Consider the following 24,729-nt stretch of genomic DNA (forward strand, 5'->3'; position numbering starts at 1 on the left):
ATTTAAAAGAAAGGTTAGGCAAATTGTTTCTTCTTGGAGGGTCATGAATATTTGTAAAAAGGTGGTTAAAACAGAGCACTTGAATATTTTCAATGCAAAATTAGATAGTCTTAGAATCATAGATTCATACTGCATTAAAATAGACCCTTCAGTCCAACTCGACTAGACATCCCAATCTGACCTAGTCCCATTTTCCAGCATTTGGTCCACATCCCACTAAACCCTTCCTATTCATATACCCATCAGAGTCTTTTAAATGTTGTATTGTAACCGCATTCACCACGCCCTCTGACAGCTCGATCCACCACCCTCTGTGTGAACAAAGCCCCGGCCTATTCAGCCTCTCCTTATGACTCAAACCCAGGTGGAGTTGCAGATAGACTAGATGGTGAAGAAGGCGTTTGGCATGCTTGCCTTCTTCGGTCAGAGCATCGAATACAGGAGATGGGACATCATGCTGCGGCTGCACAGGACACCAATGGGGCTACTGTTAGAATACTGCACACAATTCTGGTTGATGTTCCCAGATGTCTTAATGCACACAATTAAGGTAGAAGCCAAAGCAACTGTCAAAAATCCTAAAGGAATTGTTGTTTCATGTCTTGTTGGGCAAAGGGTTGAATGGTTATCAAGAGCAGACAGGAATGGGAATTCAAGGTGACAGTTCAGCCATGATCTTGTTGAATGGCTGAGCGGTCTGAATTACCTACTCCTGCTCCTAATTTGTATGCTTAAATGTACCTAGAAGGATGGGAAAGATGTAGTTTCCCCATGGCATTCTGCATGGCGACACTTTGACCATTCAGAGTTGACTTGTTGACCAATCACTGGCCCTTTCGCTCTGCTGGTATAAATTGTTGTGATTATTTGAAATTTGGAATTCTTGCATTTCTCCTGCCCAGACGCTTCAACATCCTGTCTTTCAGCCAAACTGAGGTGCGTGTGTGTGTGTGTGTGTGCTTTAAAGAAGTGAGCAGTGATTGTCAAGAAACTGCCCGAACATTTGGATATTAACCCAAATATTCATTGAGGTGACCAAGTCTGACCACCAGCTCTAAATATTATTGCTGCACTACAGCACTGCGTGCATATATTAGACACATCTTATAATTATAATAATATAAATTATAAATTATGTTATAATTATTGTACTATTCCAAATGGCTGTTGCAGTTTGCACTTAACCACCTCTGTGCACTGGCTTTCAGTCTCCCCAGGGGCGTACACAAGTGGCTCAGAAGCTTGTCTCAATAGGGGCTCCTCTGCTTCTAAGCGAATAGAGCAGTTTCACAGTCCAAGGGAGTCTGGGATGGGGTCAGCTTTTTAGTTGAACTCTGAGTGGCTCTGTGTGAATAGCAGCCAGCGTCAACAGCTGATTGAGGTGGTAGAGGGGAGAGAGAGGGCAGCCAGGTTGGGTTGAGGATGGAAACAACTGATAACCGAAGAAACACCTCAGCTTTTTGTTTTGGATGTGTGTGTTTTCCTCTCAGAGAGAAGGTCAAAATTCAGAAGGAGCGGGGACCTTGGGAGAGAAGGAGAACCGGGTCCAGATGCTTCAACAGTGACTGCAGATCTGATATATAACATAGATATAAAATATGAAAAGCTTCAGGCTGAAAGTGGGGAGTGAATGCCTAGCAAACGGACAGTGGATACCATTCACTTAACCCCTGTTCTTACATCAATCATTGCACTGAAATCAAGTCATTTCTCAGACTGTAAGCAGCAGGAGGCGTCAATATGGAGGAGAGCGCTGGAGCCCCTGACTCGAGTAGGGAATTTGCTGCAAGCCTGTCTCATTCGTGTTTGTTTTCCCCTTTTGCTTTCCAGCCCTCCCCTCTCCCAACCTTTGCGCTCATGCAACTGGCTGCAGTTGCTAAGGTCGGGGATGTTGCAGCGTCCATAGCAACCGCCAGCTCCAGAGCACATCTGCACTGAGCACAGATGTAGCAGTATCAGGCCAGCCCTTACACACACACACACACATCCACACACACACACACATACACAGAGCGATATCAGACTGAAAGATGCAGCAGCGCTCCCGTTTACTTCTACGTGTGAGCTCATGGGGTTATAATAAGCCCGTTAACTCGGAAGTGGTTCGCTATGAGGCACGGACGCCCCTCTACATGTTTGTGATGTGATCAATGATTTTTGTTAATGTCCGCGTGTTAAAACATCTGCAATAGGTGCAGTTCACATCTGCAGACCAGACCTGACGCCGTTTTAAACACTGGATCTGGACTGATTGCGAGAATGTCTGTATGGTTGGGGGATTTCGAGAGCTTCATAATGAGTTGCTTTTTTACTAGCCAGCTTTATGATGTTGCGTATGTCATAATGCATCGCAAGAAAGTTTTATGATAACCACATTATGTCATTACTTTAATTAGATGTGGGTTGACCAGTTATTGCTTAGCGTTTCCTAGTTTGTCGTTCTCTCTCTGTCTCTCTCTCTTTTAATTTCAAGCCTTGGTAGCCTCAGTTTGTTTCAGGACTGCAGAGACAGTGATTTGTCACAGTTCCAAACTAATAGGATAACCGTTTGTTTTCTAGGAGCTGTGGTCACCATGTATGGCAGATGTTGTACAGCAGATCTGGAGACAAGGTGCAGTAGTGTCAACTTGCCATGGAGACCCAGCACTTACTACAAGGTGTCAGGTGCCAATACTACCCTTGGACCCTACACTAGAAATTTGTGTGGGAGGCAGTACCCTGTGATGACATCGTATCCACCAATAACCTCCTGCCCATCAGTGACCGGGGGTCCCATCATCAACTGCCCCGTGCCTTCTTACCCTGTCATGCATTCATGCCCAGCAATAACACCTCGGCCACCAGTAAACTGCCCCGTAGTTAATCCTTGTTCTGTGATAGACCCATGCCCTTCGATGGATCCATGTGCCCCGGGAACCTCTAACCGTATTGCCCTGTTCAGCAGATACACCCAAGGCGAATGGGTGGAGTCCAACCACAACAATTACAAGCAATCCGATTGTTCCAGGCACAATGCTGAGAAGCTCAGGGAGGACACGACCAGACTCATCCAAGACAAGGCTCAACTGACGAGGAAAATCCAGAATGACACCAGCAACAACATTGGAGAGAGGGTGCAAGACATCAGCTTCTGGAAATCTGAGCTTGATCACGAACTTGACCAAATTATCATGGAGACGCATGCTCTCAGCCAAGTGAAGAAAAAAGTGGAGAAAGCATTGGAAGAAACAGATGCGCACCTACAGGTCAGAGCAATAACCCTTATCAGCTCTAGATTGTTTCTTGATAAGTTTTGGCAATGACATCACAATCATTAGTCCTTCAGTATGAGATCAATTAAATACCAATGGCACCCAACACTGGCATACACTTCTGGCAGAAAGCTAAACCGAAGATTCTTGATTTTTAAAACATAATAAATTTAATTTTATAGGGCGTTTCCAGTCTGGATCTTTTTAAATGTCGCTGGAGGTGATTTCAGGTGTTAATTGGTTTTTGAGCTGATGATATAATCTAAACCCTACTGAATTATCACCCTCGCAGTTTCCTAATTATTCACAACTTCCCAGGTAACATGACTCTTTTACTTCTTAAATAATGATTCAAAATAATCTGAAAAGGCAGAATGATTTTTGGTAGATACATTTGATGGAGAAGGTTGCATTTAACTTGTGTAGGCATGCAAATTCATGGAATAATTAAAATTGATAAATGTCACGTTCTTTATTATTCTTTAAATAAAGGATCATTAACTACTAAAATTAAAAATATAGTGAGTGGAAATAATACCATTGTGATATCCAATATCAAATGCACTTTATGGCTTTTAAATTTTCTCTTGTATGGGATACACTGGACTTTTCCTCCTTGAACACTAAAAATGGAGTTTAATTAGCCATTAAATGAATTTGATCATACTGTGCAAAAAATGTAACAAGCTAAAATATCTGGGACAAGACGTCAAACAAGCGGCAGAGTGCTTGAGGAATAACGTTTACAATATCATTAGGTTTGGAGAAGTTATGAGGAGCATTAAGACAATGAAGGCACTCAACTGGAAGACAGCAAATTTCAATAAAGTTGAACAGTGGTCTGGCCCAGGTGAATTGGAAACAAAGATTGGCAGGTAAAATAGAAACTGGGCAAGGGTAAACTATCATGAATGAGATAGTTCAGGTATAGATTACATATATTTTGTGTGGAGAGGACAAGAAAGGAAAGATAGAGTTTGCAGGATGACTAAGGAATCAGTCACAAGTTAAGCACCAAAGTTGGACAGATGTCAGGTTCATAACACAGTTGCAAACTAGAAAACAGAGGAGAACATTGAGAAAGGAAATTAGGGAATCAAAGGCTATGTATGAAAGAAAAAGATTAGCATAAAATGTAACTTTAAAGTATTTTATAGATGCATAAAGAGAAAAGGATAATCAAAGGCGGGGGAATGGCTAATGAGAAATCACAATCATCTTGTGGAGGCAGAGAACCACATTCAGATACTGCGTATTTTTAAATCTATCTTTACAAAAGTAGTGAATGCTATCAATTTCACAATAAAGAAGGTGGGAGCAAAGATGAAAAAATGAAGTTTATTATATAATTGACAGCACTCGAACGTAATAAAGTAGTCCAATTCAGTTGAGATGGACATGCAAGAACTTGGTGCAGGAGTAGACAGTTTTAAGCCCTTGAGATTGCATCATACTTCAGTTAGATGCTGTTGATCTTCGACCACAATTCCACTTCACCACTCTAGCCTCATAATTCTTGATGCTCCTTGAATCCAAAAGTAGATTGACTTCAGTTCTGAATTTGTTCAAACACCGCGCACCCACAGCACGCCATCAATTCGAAAGATTCACAATCCTCTCTGTGAACAAATTCCCCCTCGTTTTAGTATGAAATGATTGACTCCTCATCCTTAGACTGTGCCATCTTGTTCTATACTCTCCCGCCAGAGGAAAGAACCTCTCAGCATTTACCCTGTCAAATCCCTGAGAGGCTTTTAAGTTTCAATGAGATTACCTCTCATTCTTCTAAACTCCAGAGGGTATAGGGCCAATCTGCTTAACCACTCATCATAGGACAATATTCTCATCCCAGGAAGCAAGCTAGTCAAACTTTGCTGCAGCTCCTTCAATCTTTCCGTAGATAAGAAGATCCTAACTGTACAGTTCTCAGGTGTGGACAACTTTATCAATACCTCCTTAATCTTGTACTACTGTTGCCAATAAGTGTAAAATGTCACTCATTTTTTAAATTGATTGCTGTACCTGGATTCTAACTCTTGCATGCCGACCTCAAATCTCCCTGAATGTCAGCCTTAAAAGTTTCTCTCTGTTCAAAACATATTCACGTTTCCATTCTGCCTATGGGAAGGTCATTGTGGGGCAGTGGGTTAAGTCCGTGCCTCTGAACCAGGTTCGAGTCCTAGTCCAGGACTTGATGCTCATGGAAGGTGTGTCATAATGCTGTAATGCAGGTTGGTTATTAATATAAAACAAAGAGCTGCAGATGCGGGAGATCTGAAACAAAAACAGAAATTGCAGGCAAAACTTAGCAGGTCTGGCATCATCTGTGAGGTGAAAACAGAATTAACATTTGAAATCCAGTGACTCTTCATCAGAACTGATGGCAGCTAGGTATTTAAAAGTGGCATTTATGCTGAAGACAAGGTTAGGGTTATGGCGGGCGGAGATCTGAGCAGATAGATGGAGACGGGGCCCATAAACAGAGAGAAATACGAAAGCGGTAGACAAATGACGGAATAAGTAAATCACTTATTCAGCTTCTCTTCTGTCCTGGCCTACTATCAATAATCCCCTCATTTGCCTACCCACTCTCTCTCTGGGTTCCCCAATGATTACTAACCTGTAGATCCTTCTGATAGATCTACGGCAGGCAATAAACATGGAAGAGTTGCCTGGTCAGCTATGTTTAATGTGGAGTGCTGCCCTATAAGCTATAGCCTCTGGTGACCTGTTCTAGGGAAATACTAGGCATGGAAATTGACATAAGCACATGCTCATCCACCAGCAAGTGAGAGAAGAGGGAAGAAGAAAAGGATCCTCCTACTAAAGTGAATAAGTTCACATTTCCCATGTACACCATCAACAAACCAACTACAACAAAAACAAAGTTGCTGGAAAAGCTCAGCAACTGTGAAGAAAAAATCAGAGTTAATGTTTCGGGTCTGGTGACCCTTCCTCAGAACTACTTTGGATTCCTTACTGTCATTTGGCCCCTCAACTCCTCACTCTTTTTCATGTGCAACCTCAGTTGCTGAAGGAAGTCAGGATGGAAATATTTGAGGTTTAGGCCACAACCTTTCAGTCCTTATTGGACATGAGAGTGATGCCAAAAGGCTGGAGGGTTGCAAACATTCTATCAAGGTAACTACAGATGATCAGCTGGTGTTAGAGCAAACTCTGGAGCAAAGTTTTGCAAACTTTTGCCCACAGTGACTCTACTTCAAAGCTTGGAAATTGTTTGCAACACCTCAGTGTGAACTGTGAGAGTGAGGGCCTGTCAAAACATAAGCATGACTGTTGTAATTTGGTCTCAGTTCCATGGCAGCCATTACTGCCTCCAAACTTGCAAACCCAAAATTCTAGCTTGTGACTTCAATCTGGGGGCCAGACCCCCACTTTAGAAAGCCCTGTCCTAGAGACTATATTTTAGGAAAATTAACTGTCTCTTGGAAAACTATGCATTAATAAATTAAAGCTAGCAAGGATTTGTTGCAGGTAAATCATGCCTTATAAATGTGAGTGAACTTCTTGGAGGGAAGGCTGATAAAGGTAATGTGGTTGATACTGTGGATTTGGACTTTCAAAAGATGTCTTATAAAGTATCAAATAATGGATTTATTAGCAAAATTGGAGCTCGTGGGATTTGAGGGACAATGGCAATATGAGTGCACATTTCATAAGAGACAGAAACCACAGATTAATGGTGAATGGTGGGAGAGCAGGATGGGGAGCATGAGTTGGAACTGGAGAAATTCGAAATCTAGGACGGAGTTAAAACACCAACCTAAATTATGTAGTAAAATCCTGAAGTGACGCCCAATTCCATCAATTATACTGCAGAATGAAACAGAAATTGTATGGAGTTTCTTTCAGATATTTAATTAAGCTTTAAGTTCATCATCAGCATTAATTTAGGCACTCAGTTTACAGCATTTGGGTGGAGATCATTAGTACTAAACTCTGAATTATGAATCATTACAAGCAGATAGAACTTGTTGGAGTATATCAGCTGGACAGTACTCTGGAATACTTTCTCCAGCTCTGTATTATTATACAATTAATGTATTGTTATACAGTTAACATAATATATGGAATCATAGTCTTAAGATATTAGCTAACAGCGCTGTTTCATTCAGGGAATGGGAACTCTGAGGGTCTATGACATGAGCATGACTGTGACTGCAGTAACAGTTTATCAGGTGCACTGATGTCAATAGACGGACAAAGCAATTATGATGTTATGGTACATTATCCACTATGTGCAAGGAATTTCTCTTCCATTAGATTACAACTTACTCAATTGTCATTCTTCACATTTTTCTTGACTTCCTAGAAATCTAATCCAGGGGAACAGGAGTTGTGGGAGGGAACAAAACGCAACCTTTTACCTATTTTGCCAAGCAAGTTTTAAAATATTAATCATTCATGAAATGTAGATGTCACTGGCAAAGTCACCAATCCCTAATTGCCCTTCAGAGGGTAGTGGTGAGTTGCCTTCTTGATCTGCTGCAGTCCTTTAGTGTACAGACACCTACAATGCTGTCTGGAGTGGAGTTCCAAATCTTGACCCAGCAACAGTGAAGGACACATGATAAAGTCCGATGTCAGGATTGTGTATGGCTTGAGGGGTGTGTGCCTGCTACCTTTGTTTTTCTGAGGTATAGAGTTCATGGGTTTGGAAGGTGCTGTTAGAGGAGCCTTGGTGAGTTACTGCTGTGCGTGTTGTACATGATACACGCTGCACGTCACTAGTGAAGGAAGTGAATGGTGTAAGCAGTGGATGGGATGTCAATCAAGTGAGCTGCTTTTCCCGGATGGGACTAAACTTCTTGAATGTTGTTGGAGCTGCACATATCCAGGCAAGTATTCCATCACACTCCTGACACATGCCATCATAAGCCTGACTTGTGCCTTGTTGATGGTGAATAGGCTTTTGGGAGTCAGGAGGTGAGTAACTTGCTGTAGAATTCTCAGCCTCTGACCTGCTCTTGTAGTCACAGAATTTATATGGCTAGTCCAGTTCAGTTTCTTTTGTTTCTTTATTCATTCTTGGGATGAGTCTAATGATGACCATGAATTCATTGTCGATTGTTGGAAAAACCCATCAGGTTGTCCTTTAGGGAAGGAAACTGTCATCCTTACCTGGTCTGGCCTACATGTGACTCTAGACCCACAGCAATGTGGTTGACACTTAACTGTCCTCTGGGCAATTAGGGATGGGCAATAAATATTGCCTGGCCAGTAGCGCCCTCATCCCATGAATGAATAAAGGAAGAAAAAATGTTCTGAGCTGAGATGATTGACCTCCAACAACCATAGCCACCGTTCTTTGTGTAAGGTATGACTCAAACTAGCGGACAATTTTCTTCCTGATTCCCATCGATTCCAGTTTTGCTAGGGCTTCTTGATGACACACTTGGTCAGATGCCACCTTGATATTAAGGGTAATCCCTCTTCCTTCAGCTTCTGGAGTTCAGCTCTTTTGTCCATGTGTGAACCAAAGTTGTAATGAGGTTAAAAGCTGAGGGACCTGGCAAACCCCAAACCTCACATCAATGAGTAGTTCATTAATTTTCAAATGCTGCTTGATAGCAATGTTGACAACCCTTTGTAACATTTTACCGATGATTGACAGTAGACTGATAGGGCATAATTGGCCAAAGTGCTTTTGTTCTGCTTTTTGTACATAGGACATAGATTGAGTAGATGCTAGTGTTATAGTGGTACTGGAACAGCTTGGCTAGCAATGTGGTGTGTTGTAGAGCACAAATTTTCAGTACTATTGCCAGAATGGTGTAAGGACCTATACCCTTTGCAGAATCCAGTGCCTTTAGACATTTCTGGATATTACATGGAGTGAACTTAATTTTTTGAAGACTGGAATCTGTGATGCTGGGGACCTCAGGAAGAGGTTATAACTTTTGGCTGAAGGTTGTTGCAAATATTTCCCAGTCTTTTGCACTGTTCTGCTGGGCTGAGGATGAGGATGTTTGTGGAACCTCCACCTCCCCTGTTAGTTGTTTAATTGTCCACCACCATTCATGAGTAGATGTGGTAGGACATGTAGGGCTTATCTCTATCTGTTGCACGTAGTGTCCACTGGTTGGCATGGATGTAGCCCTGTGTTGTAGCAGCTCCAAGTTGACACCTAATTTTTAATTTTGCCTAGTGCTGCTCCTGGCTTGCTCACCTGCATTCTTCATTGAACTAGTGTTGATTTCCTTGGCTCATTGATAGATTGGAGGATATGTTGTGTCTTGCAGTTACAAATTGCGATCGAAAACAATTCTACTGTTGTTGATGGCACACACCACCTCATGGATGTCCAGTTTTGAGTTTCTAGATCTATCTGAAGTTCAGCCCGTTTAGCACAGTGCTAGAACCACACAACAGAATGTAAGGTATTCTCAGTATTTTCGATGACTGTGCAGTGGTCACTTTGAATCTATATGTCATGGTCAGATGCATCTGTACCAGGCAGATTGTTGAGGATGAGGTCAAGTAGATGTTCCCCCTTTGTTGGTTCTCTCACCCCCTGCTCAGACCCAGTCTAGAATCTATGTCCTTTACACTTGACCATCTCAGTCAGTGGTGTTGCTACTGAGCCACACTTGGCAATGGACATTGAGGTCCCCACTAAGCATGCATTCTACACCCCAAGTGGTGTTTACCTTAGAGGATAACTGATTTTTCAGTTGGGATGGGAGGAGGCTGTGAGGGCAGTACATGGGCATCAGCATGTACTGCTTATGTTTGACCTGATAGCATGAGACCTCATGGAGCCTGGAGTAGTCAATATTGAGAAACCCCAGGACATCTCTACCTCTTCTAGATATCATTGTGCCACCACCTCTAAAGTATCTGTCCTGCTGGTGGGTGATAGTGATGTCTGGCACATAGGCATTCTCACAGAATCATACTTGAGAAACAATGTCTAACTGTTGCTAGACTCATCTAGGGGAAAGCTCTCTCAAATTTGACATAAGCTCTTGGTGTTTGTAAGGAAGACTTGACAGGTCTGTGATTGCCATTGTTATTTCCAGTACCTAGGTCAATGCTAGGTGGTCCAATTAATTTAATTCCTCTCTATAGACTTAGTAGGGGTTCAAGACCATAAGACGTAGGAGCAGAAATAGGCCATTCAGCCTATTAAGTCGACTCCACCATTTGATGAGATTAAGGATGGTCTGATAATTTACCACTCCACTTTCCTGTCTTTTCCCCATAACCCTTGATACTGATGACACAGCTGAGTGGCTTCCCAAGTTAAGGGTCAACCACATCGTTCTGGAGTCACATGTTGGCCAGACCAAGCAAAGATGGCAGATGTCCTTCCCCGAAGGATATTATGAACCAGATGAGAGTTGTAACCAGTGGTTACATCGTCACTATTAGGCTAGAGTTTTTAGTTTAATTATTTTTATTGAATTCAAATTTCACCATCTGCCTTGATGGAGTCCAAATCCTTGTCCTTAATACATTAGCCTGTAGCTCTGGATTACAAGTCTAGTGACAGCATCATTACATCCCTGCCTCCCCCATTTCACTTAAAAGGCAGGGCCATTAGTAACTGACACAAGATGACAAATTTTATCAGAGAACCTCTTGACAAGGTGAAATCAAATAGTCTGATAGCTGTCTGAAACTATAATTAGCAGGTATAAATGATTTTAATGATGGGCAAGATGTTTGTTGTGTGCTGCACTTTGTTGCTTCACTGCTGGAAGCTGTTTTATAATGACAGTGCCTTTGATGTAAATTGCCTCACAAAATGTGCTTGGATCTGAGTCACGTTGTCTTATTGATGAGGCAGAATGGCAGCGAAGGGAAAAAGGAAAAGAAAGCAAATTCTTTATTCCAGGGCAAATCCTGCACATCTCACCCCGATGGGCCCAAAGATTTGTGGGTGAAGAATTAGTCTGTCCATTCATATGGAGGCCCACAGCAGAAATTCACCACTCTGAGTAGGCTTCACTCTTGAATCCAGGGACAGAGAATGGCTTATTTACATAACCCAGAGCATTGTGATTCAAAAACAGAAATTGCTGGAAAAGCTCAGCATGTCTGGCAACATCTGTGGAGAGAAATCAGAGTTAATGTTTCAAACAATTCTGAAGAAGGATCACTGGGCCCCCAACATTAACTCTGATTTCTCTCCACAAATGCTGCCAGACCTGCTGAACTTTTCCAGCAATTTCTGTTTGTGTTTCTGATTTACAGCATCCACAGTTCTTTTAGTTTTTATTTAGCATTGTGAATTAATCTATTGGCTACAATTGAATCGATTTTAGCTCATGTCGGTGTTTATTGAGTATAGAACTCCTTTGCCTGAGACAACCTTGCAAAATTCTAAGGTTTAGTTTTAAATTTCCTGGAATGTGTCCATTACCCTACATTCTCCAGCTCCTACTGAGAATAGTTTCCCTTATTTTACCTGCCTTTGGATGCCGTCCTGTGTGTGAAAGTCTGCTCAGATCAGATTTGTCGTTATTTTAAAGTAAGATACTTGAGGTTGATCTCACCCACCATCTGAGTGGTACTCTGGCTAGGCAGAATGCATGCCCTTCACTGATTTTCATTGTATTGATATTAGTGCGTAACAATCAGGCAGGTAATATGAAGAGCATGTGTTCAACCCCAATCAATTGCTGTGAACTTGAAAGTCTCCCCTCTCTCTCATGACTTTCAATCTTTGGAACCTAATCATCACTGAATACCTTTTCCACAACAGCTGCCAGAACCGCTCAAAGTTCCTCCCAAGTCTCCTTTGACATCATTGGACATTGACCACTTGGCCTGAGATTTGCTAGTCTTTAATTGAATTTTCCTTATCTCATGACTTTCAAAATCCTCCAGGATATTTCATGTCCTCAAAATCATTGTTTTTTGTAAGGGTAATTTTAGCCGCTGGAAAGGTACAGACATAATCTTTAGATTCTGTTTCCTGACACACACAAGCATGTGCACTAGCATCAGAATCTCTCAAATATATTTAAACAAAGATTGATAAATACTTAACAAACACCTAAAAGTGAAAACAAAGAAAATAATTAGTGAAAGAGTCATATTGGTTTAGAAATAAAGAAGTGTTAAACAAGGTAGAATTTTAAAAAGTTTACAAACATCACCTTTATATTGCAATGGATATGCAGTCTGAAAAAAAATGGAAGGTGAGCATATGCTGTCATCTTCGGATTGTTGGTGTCAGCAGACATGTGGTATTATTTTTGACTCGAATCACTTAGTATATTTGTTATCAATTTGATCGCTGTATTGAGTGTTACTGTGAAGACTTCCTCAATTTTCTGGGGCAGCCAGTGACTGAACCATCATCAGTGTGTTTTGCACCATGCCCATCAGCAAGAAAGCAAGGTGAGCTGCTCAGGTGTTGGGCCCCACATGGCTTACCTTGTGCAAATCAATGTAAGGTTCATGATGTCATATGATCAGATATCTCCCCTGTTCACATCAATGAGATCACATTGCACTCTTCTGAACTCCAGACAGCATTGGCCCATTCTACATTATGGAGGGTAAACAGGTTTTCTTGTGTACAAAAACAAAGTTGCTGGAGAAGCTCAGCAGGTCTGGCAGCATCTGTGAAGAAAAAAGCAGAGTTAACGTTTCAGGTCCGGAGGGTCACCGGACCCGAAATGTTAACTCTGTTTTCTCCTTCACAGATGCTGCCAGACCTGCTGAGCTTCTCCAGCAACTTTGTTTTTGTTCCTGATTCACAGCATCAGCAGTTCTTGCGGTTTTTATTTAGGTTTTCTTGTGTACTGACTTAGATAAAGGTGTTGTATTGTATCTCACAGTCAGTATGTCAGTATAACTTTATATCATCACTGTATGACAGTGTGTGATCTGAGGATATAAAAATCTTGTACTTTGTCTTACCGAGGATCACTTGAAGCATGGTATTCCACTGGAATCTTGCCGTTCTAGTGTGACCGAAGAGTCTAATACACTCCCTCCTCCTTTCCTGATTTTGTAGCCTTCATCTCTCTACCTTGCAGCCTCCATGTCTTTGTTACCTCCTTGCTGTCTTCCTGCCTTCACCCAACCTGACTGTGGCCTACTTGTGATCCTGCAATCCACACACACACACACACACACACACACACACAGAGAAACACACACACACACACACACATACACGCACACATACACAGACATACACACACACACCTGCCCCATTGTAGCAGCCTCTTTCTTCCTCACCCTGGCACCCAGTTGACAGATGGGCCCCTTGGCAGAAAGCCAGTTCTCTACACTTGGTATTGGCAATTCCTGGGCAACTTAGGGATTTTGGGGGTGAATTTGGCCACCGCACCCCTGCATTTTAAGTGTTGACCACTAGCAAGTGAGGTGATCCTCTCAACACATTGCTCAGCTAAGTTGGTTAATGTGATGCCCAACTTCCAAATTTGGACTATATGACACAAGTGGATGAATTCCTAGTCACCAAAGAACAAGGCATTCAGCTGCAAGAGGGGGCCAGTACTTCAAAGCACAGACACCCAATGTGCAGGTGTTAGTCATACAACTAAGAGCTGCAGGTGCTGAGGATCTGAAACCAAAACAGAAATTGCTGGAGAAGATCTGGCAGAAGACAAATGGAGAGAAAGCAGAGTTAACGTTTTGAGGCCAGTGACTCTTCTTCAGAAGTGGAACCTTGTTCTGAAGAATGGTCACTGGACTTGAAATGTTAACTTTGCTTTCTCTCCACGGTTGCTGCAGGACCTGCTGAGTTTCTCCATTAATTTCTGTCTTGTTGCAGATATCGTCATTTTGTGCGGCTTCCACTATTCTGAGGTCTCTTTGCTGAGGTGTGTGTTTTTGGGACTGTGGGGGTGAATTCCTGCATCGAGGACAAAGGATTTGGTGACTTGTGAAGACAAAGGTTGCAGCAGACCTAGGGGCGCTGCAGTATCTCTGGGCCAATCAGGTGATGAGGAGATGGAGCAGAGGATGCAGAAAGGGCAAAACCTGCACAATTACCACCTTAACGTTCATGATTGTTTGAATTGCTAGTGGCGTACGGAGTTGGCGTGAACTGGGTGTGAGGCTGGCATCGTTGGAACAAATGTGAAAGTGGGCGAATTATCTGTATGCTGTGGTGCAAGTCACAAGCACGGGGACTTGTTAATGAATGAGTGATTGGGGTGAGAGATATTGGGCAGCATGAGACGCTGTTGGTGTGAGTCAGACCTCTCATGTAAAAAATACAATTGATTCTCAGCTTGGTGCCATTTTATGATTCTGCTGCCAGGTCTTAGGATCCAGACACCAGGAATTGATGTCCCTAGCTACTGTTTTTACTGTCTTTTGACTGCACTCCTTGAGGACCTCCGGACCCCTCATGTAACCATGGCATCTCTACTCTAGCCCACTTCCACACTATGGCTTCCACGGCCACACCCAGAAGCCTTTCTGGTCTTCAAACTTTCTTACTTGCAATTGCAGCAACGGAATTCAGCAGCTGCCTCCTGTAATGTAACATCACTTAGTGACAGAGTGCCTTTAAGAACGGCTGCAGCACATGTTATTAACGCACGCTTTTCGACCCCTCCACTGAGGTAGCCATTGGCATAGGAGCCGCTTTTTTAAATAGTATTTTCAGGGATAAATGAGGGGACAGCACCAGATCTGCACGGTTCCCCATCTCTGATTCACAACCTGCCTGATCCCAGAAAATGATGCATGCCAATTTTTTGCCTTGTGGAGTTGCCCCAGGTCTTCATTTTCATAGATTTGCTGGAAAGAAAGAGGTTACAATTATAAATTATGTAATTCTTATAACATCCCAAAGTGCTCCACAACCAATAGAATATTTCCATGTATTATCAATTGAAGTCCAGGTACAGTTCTCCGATCTTGTAATTGTATCAACTTCCGAATGGACACTTACAAATACGGTTAGCAATGAAAATACTGACATTGTTCTTATTGTTCCACAGCAATTCTGCTAAGAATGCCCTCTTGAAATCTTTAACTTATTTATACAATGCTGCCTGTTATTTTAAGGCAAGCACTTAAATAAAGTATTCTAAAAGCATAACATGGCTACAAAGATTTTACTCTTGTAATTGCTTCTTTTGCTGATTTCAGATGGTTCAAGAATGCTTATATCATCGTGAAAAAAGAATAGGTATTGATCTGGTCCACGATGAAGTTGAGACCCAGCTACTCGAGGTGAGTTACACGCAGACGTACTGATACTACTATGGACATGAACAAACTCAAGTCTGGACAGGCTTTAGGATCTCATCAGTAGTTGCAATAGTATCCAGGTTTTACCAGAAAACCTCCATTGTCTGTTCAATGCCAATAAACAAAACCGACCTCATGCACAATTTGTTACTATAAACCTTCATTGACAGTTCAATGATTGACTTTAAACTCCTATATTTCATTGCAACTATCTGTATCACAATGTAGTCCCAAGAGTTGGTAAAACTGTAATGCAGTCTATTTGCCGAATCAAATGAAACTATTTTGGGAAATGAATGCGCGTTCTAGCCTTTATGCAGTTTTATGTGTCAGACAGTTACAAAGAGGGACGTAATAATGAATGATTCGGAGTGACATGTACTGCATGGAACACAATCAAGGGGTCAGACTGATATCATAAATAAGACAGGGATCAGTGGAGCCCTCAGATTAATGCCTTTCACTGCTCATTAATTACCTGATTATTGCAGATTGTATTTCAATGATATAAACTGCCTGAACAGTCATAAACCCATTAGCTGGTACATGCATCTTGTAGCTCAACCCTATTCATTGACCAGCATGAATTTATCAGAAAATTATTTTCTTTTTGGCCTGCATTGTCCACAGATAGGCTGGCACCGGTGGGCTGGGCGTTGGTAAAATTGAGAGTGAAACTTGTTGCACACTTGTGAGGTGAATAACTAGATCATCTCTTGACTTGTGACATACAGACTTGGTCTAGACTAACTTTTTGGCTTTGGTTTTAGATCTGGTGATTAAAGTTGAACATTAGCTGTGGAAAGCCTCAAACTGAAGTAACCTGAATGCCATAACATTTTAAGCCAGCTCACAGTTGCTTGACTAACACCCACGCAATGATGAGTAATACCAACAGATTGACGGTTTAGTGACATGTTGGAAAACTGTTGTGGAAGTTCCCATGAGGTACACGGTGAAGATTTACCCAAAGCTGTCTATCGCTCAGTTTTAATTTCCAGTTGCCACCCATTGCACAATATTCAGAAGAAAGCACATCATATTGGATGGTCATATGTCAGGAGTGCGATGGGTTTTTTTTACCTAGTGTCCAAAAACAGCAGGATTTGCAACAGAATCAGTTTAGTTTTTGTCGACAAAGTGCAATTTCAAGATACTGAAATCTGTGTGAAATAGACATTGCTTCCAACAACATTTTGCTTTGATATAGCCCCTTAAAATGTCTTGCTGTATTTCACAGCAGAATCAAGCAAAATGTAGCATTTTTTAATTCAATTTCTTTTTATTCTCTCATGGGATATGGACTTTGCTGTCTGGACCAGCACTTGTTGTCCATCTCTAATGGCCCTTGAGATAGTGGTTGTGAGCTGTTTTCTCGAACCACTACACTCCATGTGCTGTAGGTAGAACCACAATGCCCTTAGGCAGGGCATTCCCTGGATTTTTACCCAGCGACAGCGAAGGAACGGCGATATATTTCCAAGTTAGGATGGTGAATGGCTTAGAGGGATACCCGCAAATGATGGCCCCTTGTCCTTCTGGATGGAATTGGTTGTGGGTTTGGAAGATGCTGTCTGAGGATCTTTGGTGAATTTCTGCAGTGCGTCTTGTAGATAGTACACACTGCTGCTACTGAGCATCGGTGGTAGAATGACTGAATGTTGTGGATATGATGCCAATCAAGCGGGCTTAAAGATCCATTGGGACAGGAGACTAGCGTTTGGGTGAAAGTCAGTGCTTTTTCTAGGGGCTTAAAGGAGAAGGGAAAGATAAAGAGACTGAGAGGTAGAGGAAGAAAATGCCAGACTTTAGGGCCAAAGCATCTGAAGGCAGAGCTGCCAACAATGGAATGATGCAAACTGGAGATAGACAAAAAAGCTAGAATTGCAGGAGAGTGGAGATCTCAAAAGACCTTGAGTAAGTTATGGTGACAGGGACAGGAAAGGCCAAGGGAAGATTTGAAAAGGATGAAAATTACAGAATTGATGTGAAGCTGGATTAGTGGATGATGTAGATTGGTAACGGATGAACAAACCTCAGTGCGAGTTAAATTTGAATTGCAGAGTTTTGGATGAGGTCAAGTTTACAATCCTACCTCAGTATTGGACTTTGAAATGTTATGGATGAGCATTCCTGATCTTAGAAATTTCTGTACGTGGCTAAGTTCCAGAGAAGCATCAACCACAGCATTAGAGTCGATTGCAAAGTACAGAGATTTTATTACCAATTTTCATCGGCAGAAACTCTGATGTTCTGAATATCGATTCCTGATGCCAAGCACAGATCCTTGGCACATATGGAAACTCAAATGCATGAAAAATCAGGAATGCCAACCAATGTCTCATTTGATGGGACAGTACCTGCTGCTATGCATTATTTTATAAAGAGGCAATGTATAGGAAAGGTTGCAGTTCACAACTTGGAGTTTAAGGGTTTAAATCTGACAAATGTTTGATGTCTATCACTGCTGCAGGAAGGCCAGGATGTTCGTGGAACAGAGTGCTGACCTTGCCGTGCCTTGTTTTGCACGGCTGCCTGAGAATGCACCTTGTGAAGGGGCAAAACTTTGGCAGTGCTGCAGGTTACCACTGACTTACCCAATTCCCCTCCAACCACTGTGTATTGGCCCTGCCACCCACAGCACCACCCCAAGATATTGTCCTGGGTCAGGGTTCATTCAATAAGCTCAGTGGGTCCTGGTGAAATTTCGGCCTGCAAAAGACGCTCCTACCAACTTAAGCCTGAGGTTGCTGCAATGGGGATATGGCTCCATCACCAGTGGCACACTATGGGACCTTTTGTAGAGCCTTATGCGCCTCATATGTTGGGGATTAAGACAGCTGCAAGGCCATCGGCAATAAGTAATGCCCTCAGCAGGACAAATGATTCCAATTCCACTTGAAGAAAGGGAAGCTTTTTCTTATTCTTCAATGGGATGTGAGTGGGAATCAGGTCACCTTTTGTTACCCATCCCGAACTGACCTTGAACTAAGTGGCCTGCTATGGTCATTTCAGAGGATACTTAAGAGTTGAACCCCATTGCTGTGGGTCTGGAGTCACATGTGGGCCGGACCAGGTAAGGATGGCAAATTTCCTTCTTTAAAAGACATTAGTGCTACAGATTGTGTTTTTTTTAAATGATAATTTCATGGTGACCATTACTGAGACCAGCTTCATAATTCCAGAGTTATTCATTGAATTTTAAACTCCACCAGCTGTCTTTGGGGGATTTGAACCCACATTCCCAGGGCTTTCTATTGGCTTCTTGATTGAGTGACATTATCACAGCAGCACCATCTTCCTCTCCACCATCCAACGTCCTGTCCCTCTACTGAGGAAGCACAAGGCTTTACATCTCTTCTCCACAAACACTGTCCCCTACAGAAGCCTTAGGAAGCTGGAGGGATGGGAGGGAAATCAGGATATTCCATATTATTTGCACATACCACTTCTGCATGGTGGGAATCAGTAAATTTTGATTGGGGTAACGAAGTGGCAAAATCTCTGGCGCTTGCTGCGTGTATGGGATGTCCTTGTTTTCACCCTCAGAGAAGCATATTTTCTGTAAGGAGCCAGTAATCAGTTTTCATAAAAAATTGATAAAATGCTTCTCTGTTCCTCAAAATCCAATATGCTTCGCTGGGTCTGGACTGTCTCATTGAACTGTTCTAGGGACTGATTATTTCCATTTCGTTAAGTGGCAAGCTTCCATCACACACCCAACTACTGATACGTGACACATGGGAGCCTCGGTCTTTTCAGTGCCCTTTCCATTGAATAATCGTGGAATCCCTACAGTGTGGAAACCGGCCCTTCGCCCCAACAAGTCCACACCGACCCTCAGAGCATCTCACCCAGACCCATCCCCCCATAACCCACGCAACCTACACATCCCTGAACGCTATGGGTAGTTTAGCATGGCCAATCCACCCAGCCTGCTCATCTTTGGACTGTGGGAGGAAACCGGAGCACCCGGAGGAAACCCACGCAGACATGGGGAGAATGTGCAAACTCCAGATAGACAGTTGCCCGAGGTTGGAGTCGAACCCAGGTCCATGGTGATGTAATAATTTGGAGTCAGGGAATCTTAGCCCATTTCCAGATTGAGCGGGCTTTCCCAGGAATGCCCAGTGGGCGTGGGAATCCCTGAATGCAGCCCAAAATCCGTCTGCCTGACTATTACTCCAGTTACGTCAATTATGATTTGGGCCCCAAGCATTTTGTTACTGTGCAATTTGACCAAAAGGTGCAACAAATTTTCTGTTTTAATCTGTTCAAAGGAAATGAGAATAATCAAATGTGTTCAAGAAAGATTGAAGAGGGGCATAGAGAGAGCTACTGCACAACTTTCGTAAGTAAAGCTTTATCTTGTAATCCTGCTGCTACGCTTTAGAAAATTTACCTTGAGGATGCTTTGAGGATATATTTTCTGATGCCTTGCACGTTGTGGGTATGCTTTGGGAAATTGTGGACATTCTAGGAAGATTTCTGAATAAACATTTCACAATAACTGATTTGAAGAATAATTCTATTGATGGTCGGTTAGCTCAGCTAAGTAGATGACTGGTGTGCCCTGCAGAATAATACCAATCGTGTGGGTTCTATCAATGTAGACACTTCATAGCTAATGCCCCCTGACCTTACCCCATGATGATATGGCATTAACCTATGGGAGCCAAGAATACTGCATGAAGTGATATAATTTTATGAGATAAGGACAAAGGACTTACAAGCAGGAGTAGGCCATAGGGTTTGTTGAGTCAGCTCCACCATTCAGTAAGATCATGCCTGATCCGGTTGTGTTTTCGGTTCCACCTGTCTGTCTGTATCCCCATAACCATTCACTCCCTTGTCCATCAAAAATCTAACAAACTCAACCTTGAATCAATTTCATGACCCAGTCTCTACTACCTTCTGGGATAGAGAATTTCACACCCTAATGACTCTCTGAGAGAGAGAGAGAGGGAGGGAGGACTCGTAAATGATATTACTGAGTCTTAGCCTTCCCCACACGAAGATACACCCTCCAGCATCCAGTTCCCTTGCATGTTTTAATAAGATCACTTCCCTTTCTTCTAAACTCCAGTAGATACAGGCCTAACGTGTTCAACCTTTCCTCATAAGATAAACCCTTCATCACAGGAATGAGTTGAATGAGCATTCTCTGAACTTCTTCTAAAGTGTTTTTTTAAATACAGAGATGAAAAGCATCTGTGGTACTTCAGATGTGATCTCATCAATGCTTCACCAATTAACTGGCCTATATCCCTTTGCAGACTCTCTACCTTCTCTTGATAACTTACTTTCCCACTAGCATGGTGTCATTGGCAAATTTAACTACCATAAATTTGGATTCCCTCAATAAGGTCATTTATATAGATTGTGAATAGTTCAGACTGAAGCACTGATCATGTGGTATACAACACGTTTCAGCGAGCTAACCTTGTAAAATCCCATTTATCTCTATTCTGCGCTTGCTGTTAGTTAAAAAGAATCCCTTACCCATGCTAATATATGACCTGTATACCATGTACCCTTGAGGGTTGATTGGATCTATCTCTATTTGTTTAACATGAGCCAGGTTCATTTACTGTATCGAGCCTCAATTATACAACGGCAGATTCTGTTCAATTTCTGATCTCAGCCATATCTTTAGATGGAGTGACCAGTTGTTTGTTTCCACTGTATTCATTGGGCCTTGGTTATCACATGTATCTTGTAACAGTTGGCCTATGCTTGACAATAGCAGACATCAAGTGCTTTTCATGTGTTTTGAACCTACCCCCCACTGGCCCCTCCCCAGTAACCTTTGATTTGATAAGATCTGGAGAGATTCCTGATCAGGATGTGATGGAAATAAATTGGAGCCTCCACTATTGTTATTGATAGCTTCAAGCTGCAACATGCATGTAAAATCAATTTGAACAATATACAGCAACAGACTCACAGATAAAATAATTAATGTGCCATTACTATAATACAAGAAATTAGATTTACATTTGTCTGCTTAGGAACTGTATTGGAGAATACGAGAATTAATACATGCTGAACTCCCTAATTCGTGGTCTGGAGCCCAGTGCCCACAGTGCTCTGGTTTTTCAAAGCTCCTGCAGGGCTTACAGTTTCCAGATACAAAATTGAGAGAAATTCATCAAAGAAAAACCAAAATACATTAGACAGATCAAGCTGTGAGATTGGTGCAAGAAGAAAGACAAGGAGAATGGTCACCCATCCTCTGCAAATGCCTTTTCCTGTGTGATAATCCCATGGTTGATTAACCCATTGGGGTGACTATCAGAAGAGCAAGTGCCTTCGTATATAAGTCGGTACCTCCAGGAAAGTAGAAGAGATGGATGGAGTAGAGAAAGGAATGGTTTAAAAACTCCTGTGCTGACCCCTGGCATATGACCTTAGGTAGTCCAGCAAATTCTCTGGTCTGGGAAAGGCCTGGACCTGAGGCAGCCCATATAGTGAGATGCAATCTGACCTGATGATGATTGATTGAATGCTGCTTGGAATATGAGAGGTCCACAATTGGAGACATTCAACTGTTGCACTGAGAGGGACATGAGACCAAAGAGAAAAATTGCAGGAAGTCATTTCAATACAATATCCTGGAGGTTACTTCTTGCATCCTTATATAGAGGGGATCAGGGAAAATCCTCTAAAACTAGTTCTTCAGGTCACTTGGGATCCTGTTTACTGGCTTTAAAAATGTAAATTTCTAGATGCCATTATTTAGCTTGCATGCTGGTGATACTCCAACCCATGTGGTAGTGTAAATAACACCAATTCCTGTTGGCATTCAGCATACGTGTGCTAATTAATTCCATTGGAACTGGGAGTAAATGAATGAGCACATGAATCAATTTAATTGACTGAAAAATGCTACAAATTTCACATTGTATTTGATGACAGTTAGGAATTTGGAGTGATTAATTAGTTGACATGATTGGCCAAATTTTCTTTTCAGTGAGGGCTGGTAGGTGTGGGGAGGGTTTTATATCTAAGATTGCTTAAGCTTGGCACTGGTGCTGTGTCTGTAATCACTGGAGTTGGCAGGATTAATCAGCAATGTTAATGATTTCGATCATCTACCAGCACACTTGTCGATCAGTGGTACAGAAATATAGAGAATATCAGCAAGGAAATTGTCTCACATGAGAAATGTCATGCCTGTTCTTACTTTATCATCCTACTCGCAATAGTGTGGACAAGACAGTCTTACTTTTACACTATACAGAATCTTCCTGGGCACATGTGTGATGCCATCTACAGACAAAACCAATGTATCTATCCAGACTTCTCTATCTAGGGGTATATGAGATCTCTTATGCAACCTCAGACATTCCTTTGGGTTAGCTTGCAAAGAACCACCGTACTCCAAACAAAGAAAAAGCCAAAAGATAGAAGCAGAGAGGAAACAGGGCAATAATTAAAGCACAGTCCTTTTTTTTCTGATGAAGGGTCTAGGCCCGAAACATCAGCCTCTCTGCTCCTATGATGCTGCTTGGTCTGCTGTGTTCATCCAGCCCTGCACCTTGTTGTCTCAATAATTAAAGCAGCTTCATTTTACCATACATAACTCTGTCTTTCCCAACAGAGCCCTAGGTAAAATCTGGCTTTGAGTTTTGAATCTTTATTAGACTTTCACTAAACATTTTGCTAACGCTGGTACAAGGTCATGATAACTGATCATTGAGACAAGTAAGATGCAGAATGCAATGAGAATTCAATCTTATGGACATAGCATCTAATGGGATTCCCCATAAGACCATAAGACATAGGAGCAGAAGCTGACCATTCAGCCCATCAAGTCTGCTCTGTCATTTAATGAGATCATGGCTGATCTGACCGTCCTCAACTCCACTTTCCAGCCTTTCCCCATAACCCTTGATTCCCTTACTGATTAAAAATCTGTTTATCTTAGCTTTAAAATGAGCATAGATGATACAACCACGGTCTAAAGATGTGCAGGTTGGGTGGATTTGCCATGGGAAATGCAGAGTTACAGGGATAGGGTAGGAAGTGGGCTTGGGTAGGATGCTCTTTGGAGGGTCGGTGAGGACTCAATGGGCCAAATGGCCTGCTTCCACACTGTAGGGTTCTATGCTTCTATGATTCTATAAGGAAAAGGAGTAGAAGTAGGCTATTCAGCCCATTGAGTCTGCTTCACCATTTGCCACGTGAGTGTTCAGTTTTGCCCCGTGACGGAGCAATGCACCCAATAAAACATAAATCTCTTGTTCATTATTGACTGGAAATCTTTATTTCTTTGCTCTTTCATTTCGATGAGCAAGGAGGTTGCACTGTACTGTGAATGAGCAAACTTTTGTGAGCATAGTGGAATATATGGTTTTTGCAACTGTTGGCAGCTAGCATGATGAATAACAGTCAGCATTAATCAAATCCACACTTTCCCTCCGGTCTGCAATAATGAGGCCTCGATCAGTATTTTCCTTATGCTCTTGAGTATTTTGTTTTGAGGGCGTGGGTGCATTAGTTTTGTATTTTTCAATGCTGTAGCTTCTTCCACTAGGCAGAGCCTTTAGCACCCTTTATCTTGTGCCTTTTACAAAACTTAATGTGGAAAGGAAATATTTAATTGATTTTGTGTGGCTATTCCTCGCCATCTCTTCCCACTCTTGATTAAATGAGCAGAAGCAATGTGTGAAAGTTGGCCTCCAGTTAATCAAGTTTCATAGCAAATCCGTCAGCCAGTTTCTAAGCACGTCGTCTGTTCATAGTATATTCGCTTACAGGGAAGGGTTGAGTCTTGTATAGTCCTCTGTCATGTAAGGTTACTAAATATGAACACCCTTTCCTTATTAAAACAGAAACAACAGAGCAGCTCAGCATGAACTGGAGCGGGATCTGTGTGACAAATGTGCAGCTTACTGGATTGATGATAAAGTGCACCAGTTGAAGAACACATCAGATGGTATCAGCTATTACTGTGGAATTGAACAAGTGAATGCCACGTAAGTGCCAACTTTAACCCAACATGGTTCTCATCTCAGTAAAGATTTAAATCTAAGATTCAAACTTTCAAAATTAATGACAAGGTCATTAAAAATGTACACCATGCACAATGGGACTAGTTGTAATTCATTGTGCAGGGATAGTTGGGAGGAGAATTGCAACTAAAACATTAAACCAGTAGGAAAGCAATTCTGATGCTGTGATGAGATAGAACACCACATCTAGGAAACTGCCTTTGGTGGGATTGGTAGTAATGGAGTCGATCATGATTTCATAGAGCAGT

The 24,729-nt window shown here is 42.1% G+C and overlaps 1 protein-coding gene across 4 annotated transcripts in view; it reads left to right on the top strand.

The window, feature by feature from the left end:
- The first annotated feature begins 2,015 nt into the window (after positions 1 to 2,015).
- LOC109937458 (tektin-3-like) overlaps positions 2,016 to 24,729 on the top strand; it is a 60,630-nt gene continuing 37,916 nt past the window's right edge. The window contains exons 1-5 of one of the 4 annotated variants that reach the window (XM_048609642.1): positions 2,016 to 2,060; positions 2,560 to 3,245; positions 15,363 to 15,446; positions 19,745 to 19,815; positions 24,302 to 24,445. In XM_048609642.1, the coding sequence (XP_048465599.1) occupies positions 2,574 to 3,245; positions 15,363 to 15,446; positions 19,745 to 19,815; positions 24,302 to 24,445 (971 nt within the window). In that variant the 5' untranslated portion in view covers positions 2,016 to 2,060; positions 2,560 to 2,573. Of the gene's footprint in view, positions 2,135 to 2,158; positions 2,266 to 2,559; positions 3,246 to 15,362; positions 15,447 to 19,744; positions 19,816 to 24,301; positions 24,446 to 24,729 lie in introns of those variants that run through there. The other 3 variants (XM_048609640.1, XM_020536040.2, XM_048609641.1) reach the window with 3 other exon arrangements.

This window comes from Rhincodon typus, chromosome 21, assembly GCF_021869965.1.
Source record: "Rhincodon typus isolate 14 chromosome 21, sRhiTyp1.1, whole genome shotgun sequence".
Classification (NCBI taxonomy): Eukaryota; Metazoa; Chordata; class Chondrichthyes; order Orectolobiformes; family Rhincodontidae; genus Rhincodon; species Rhincodon typus.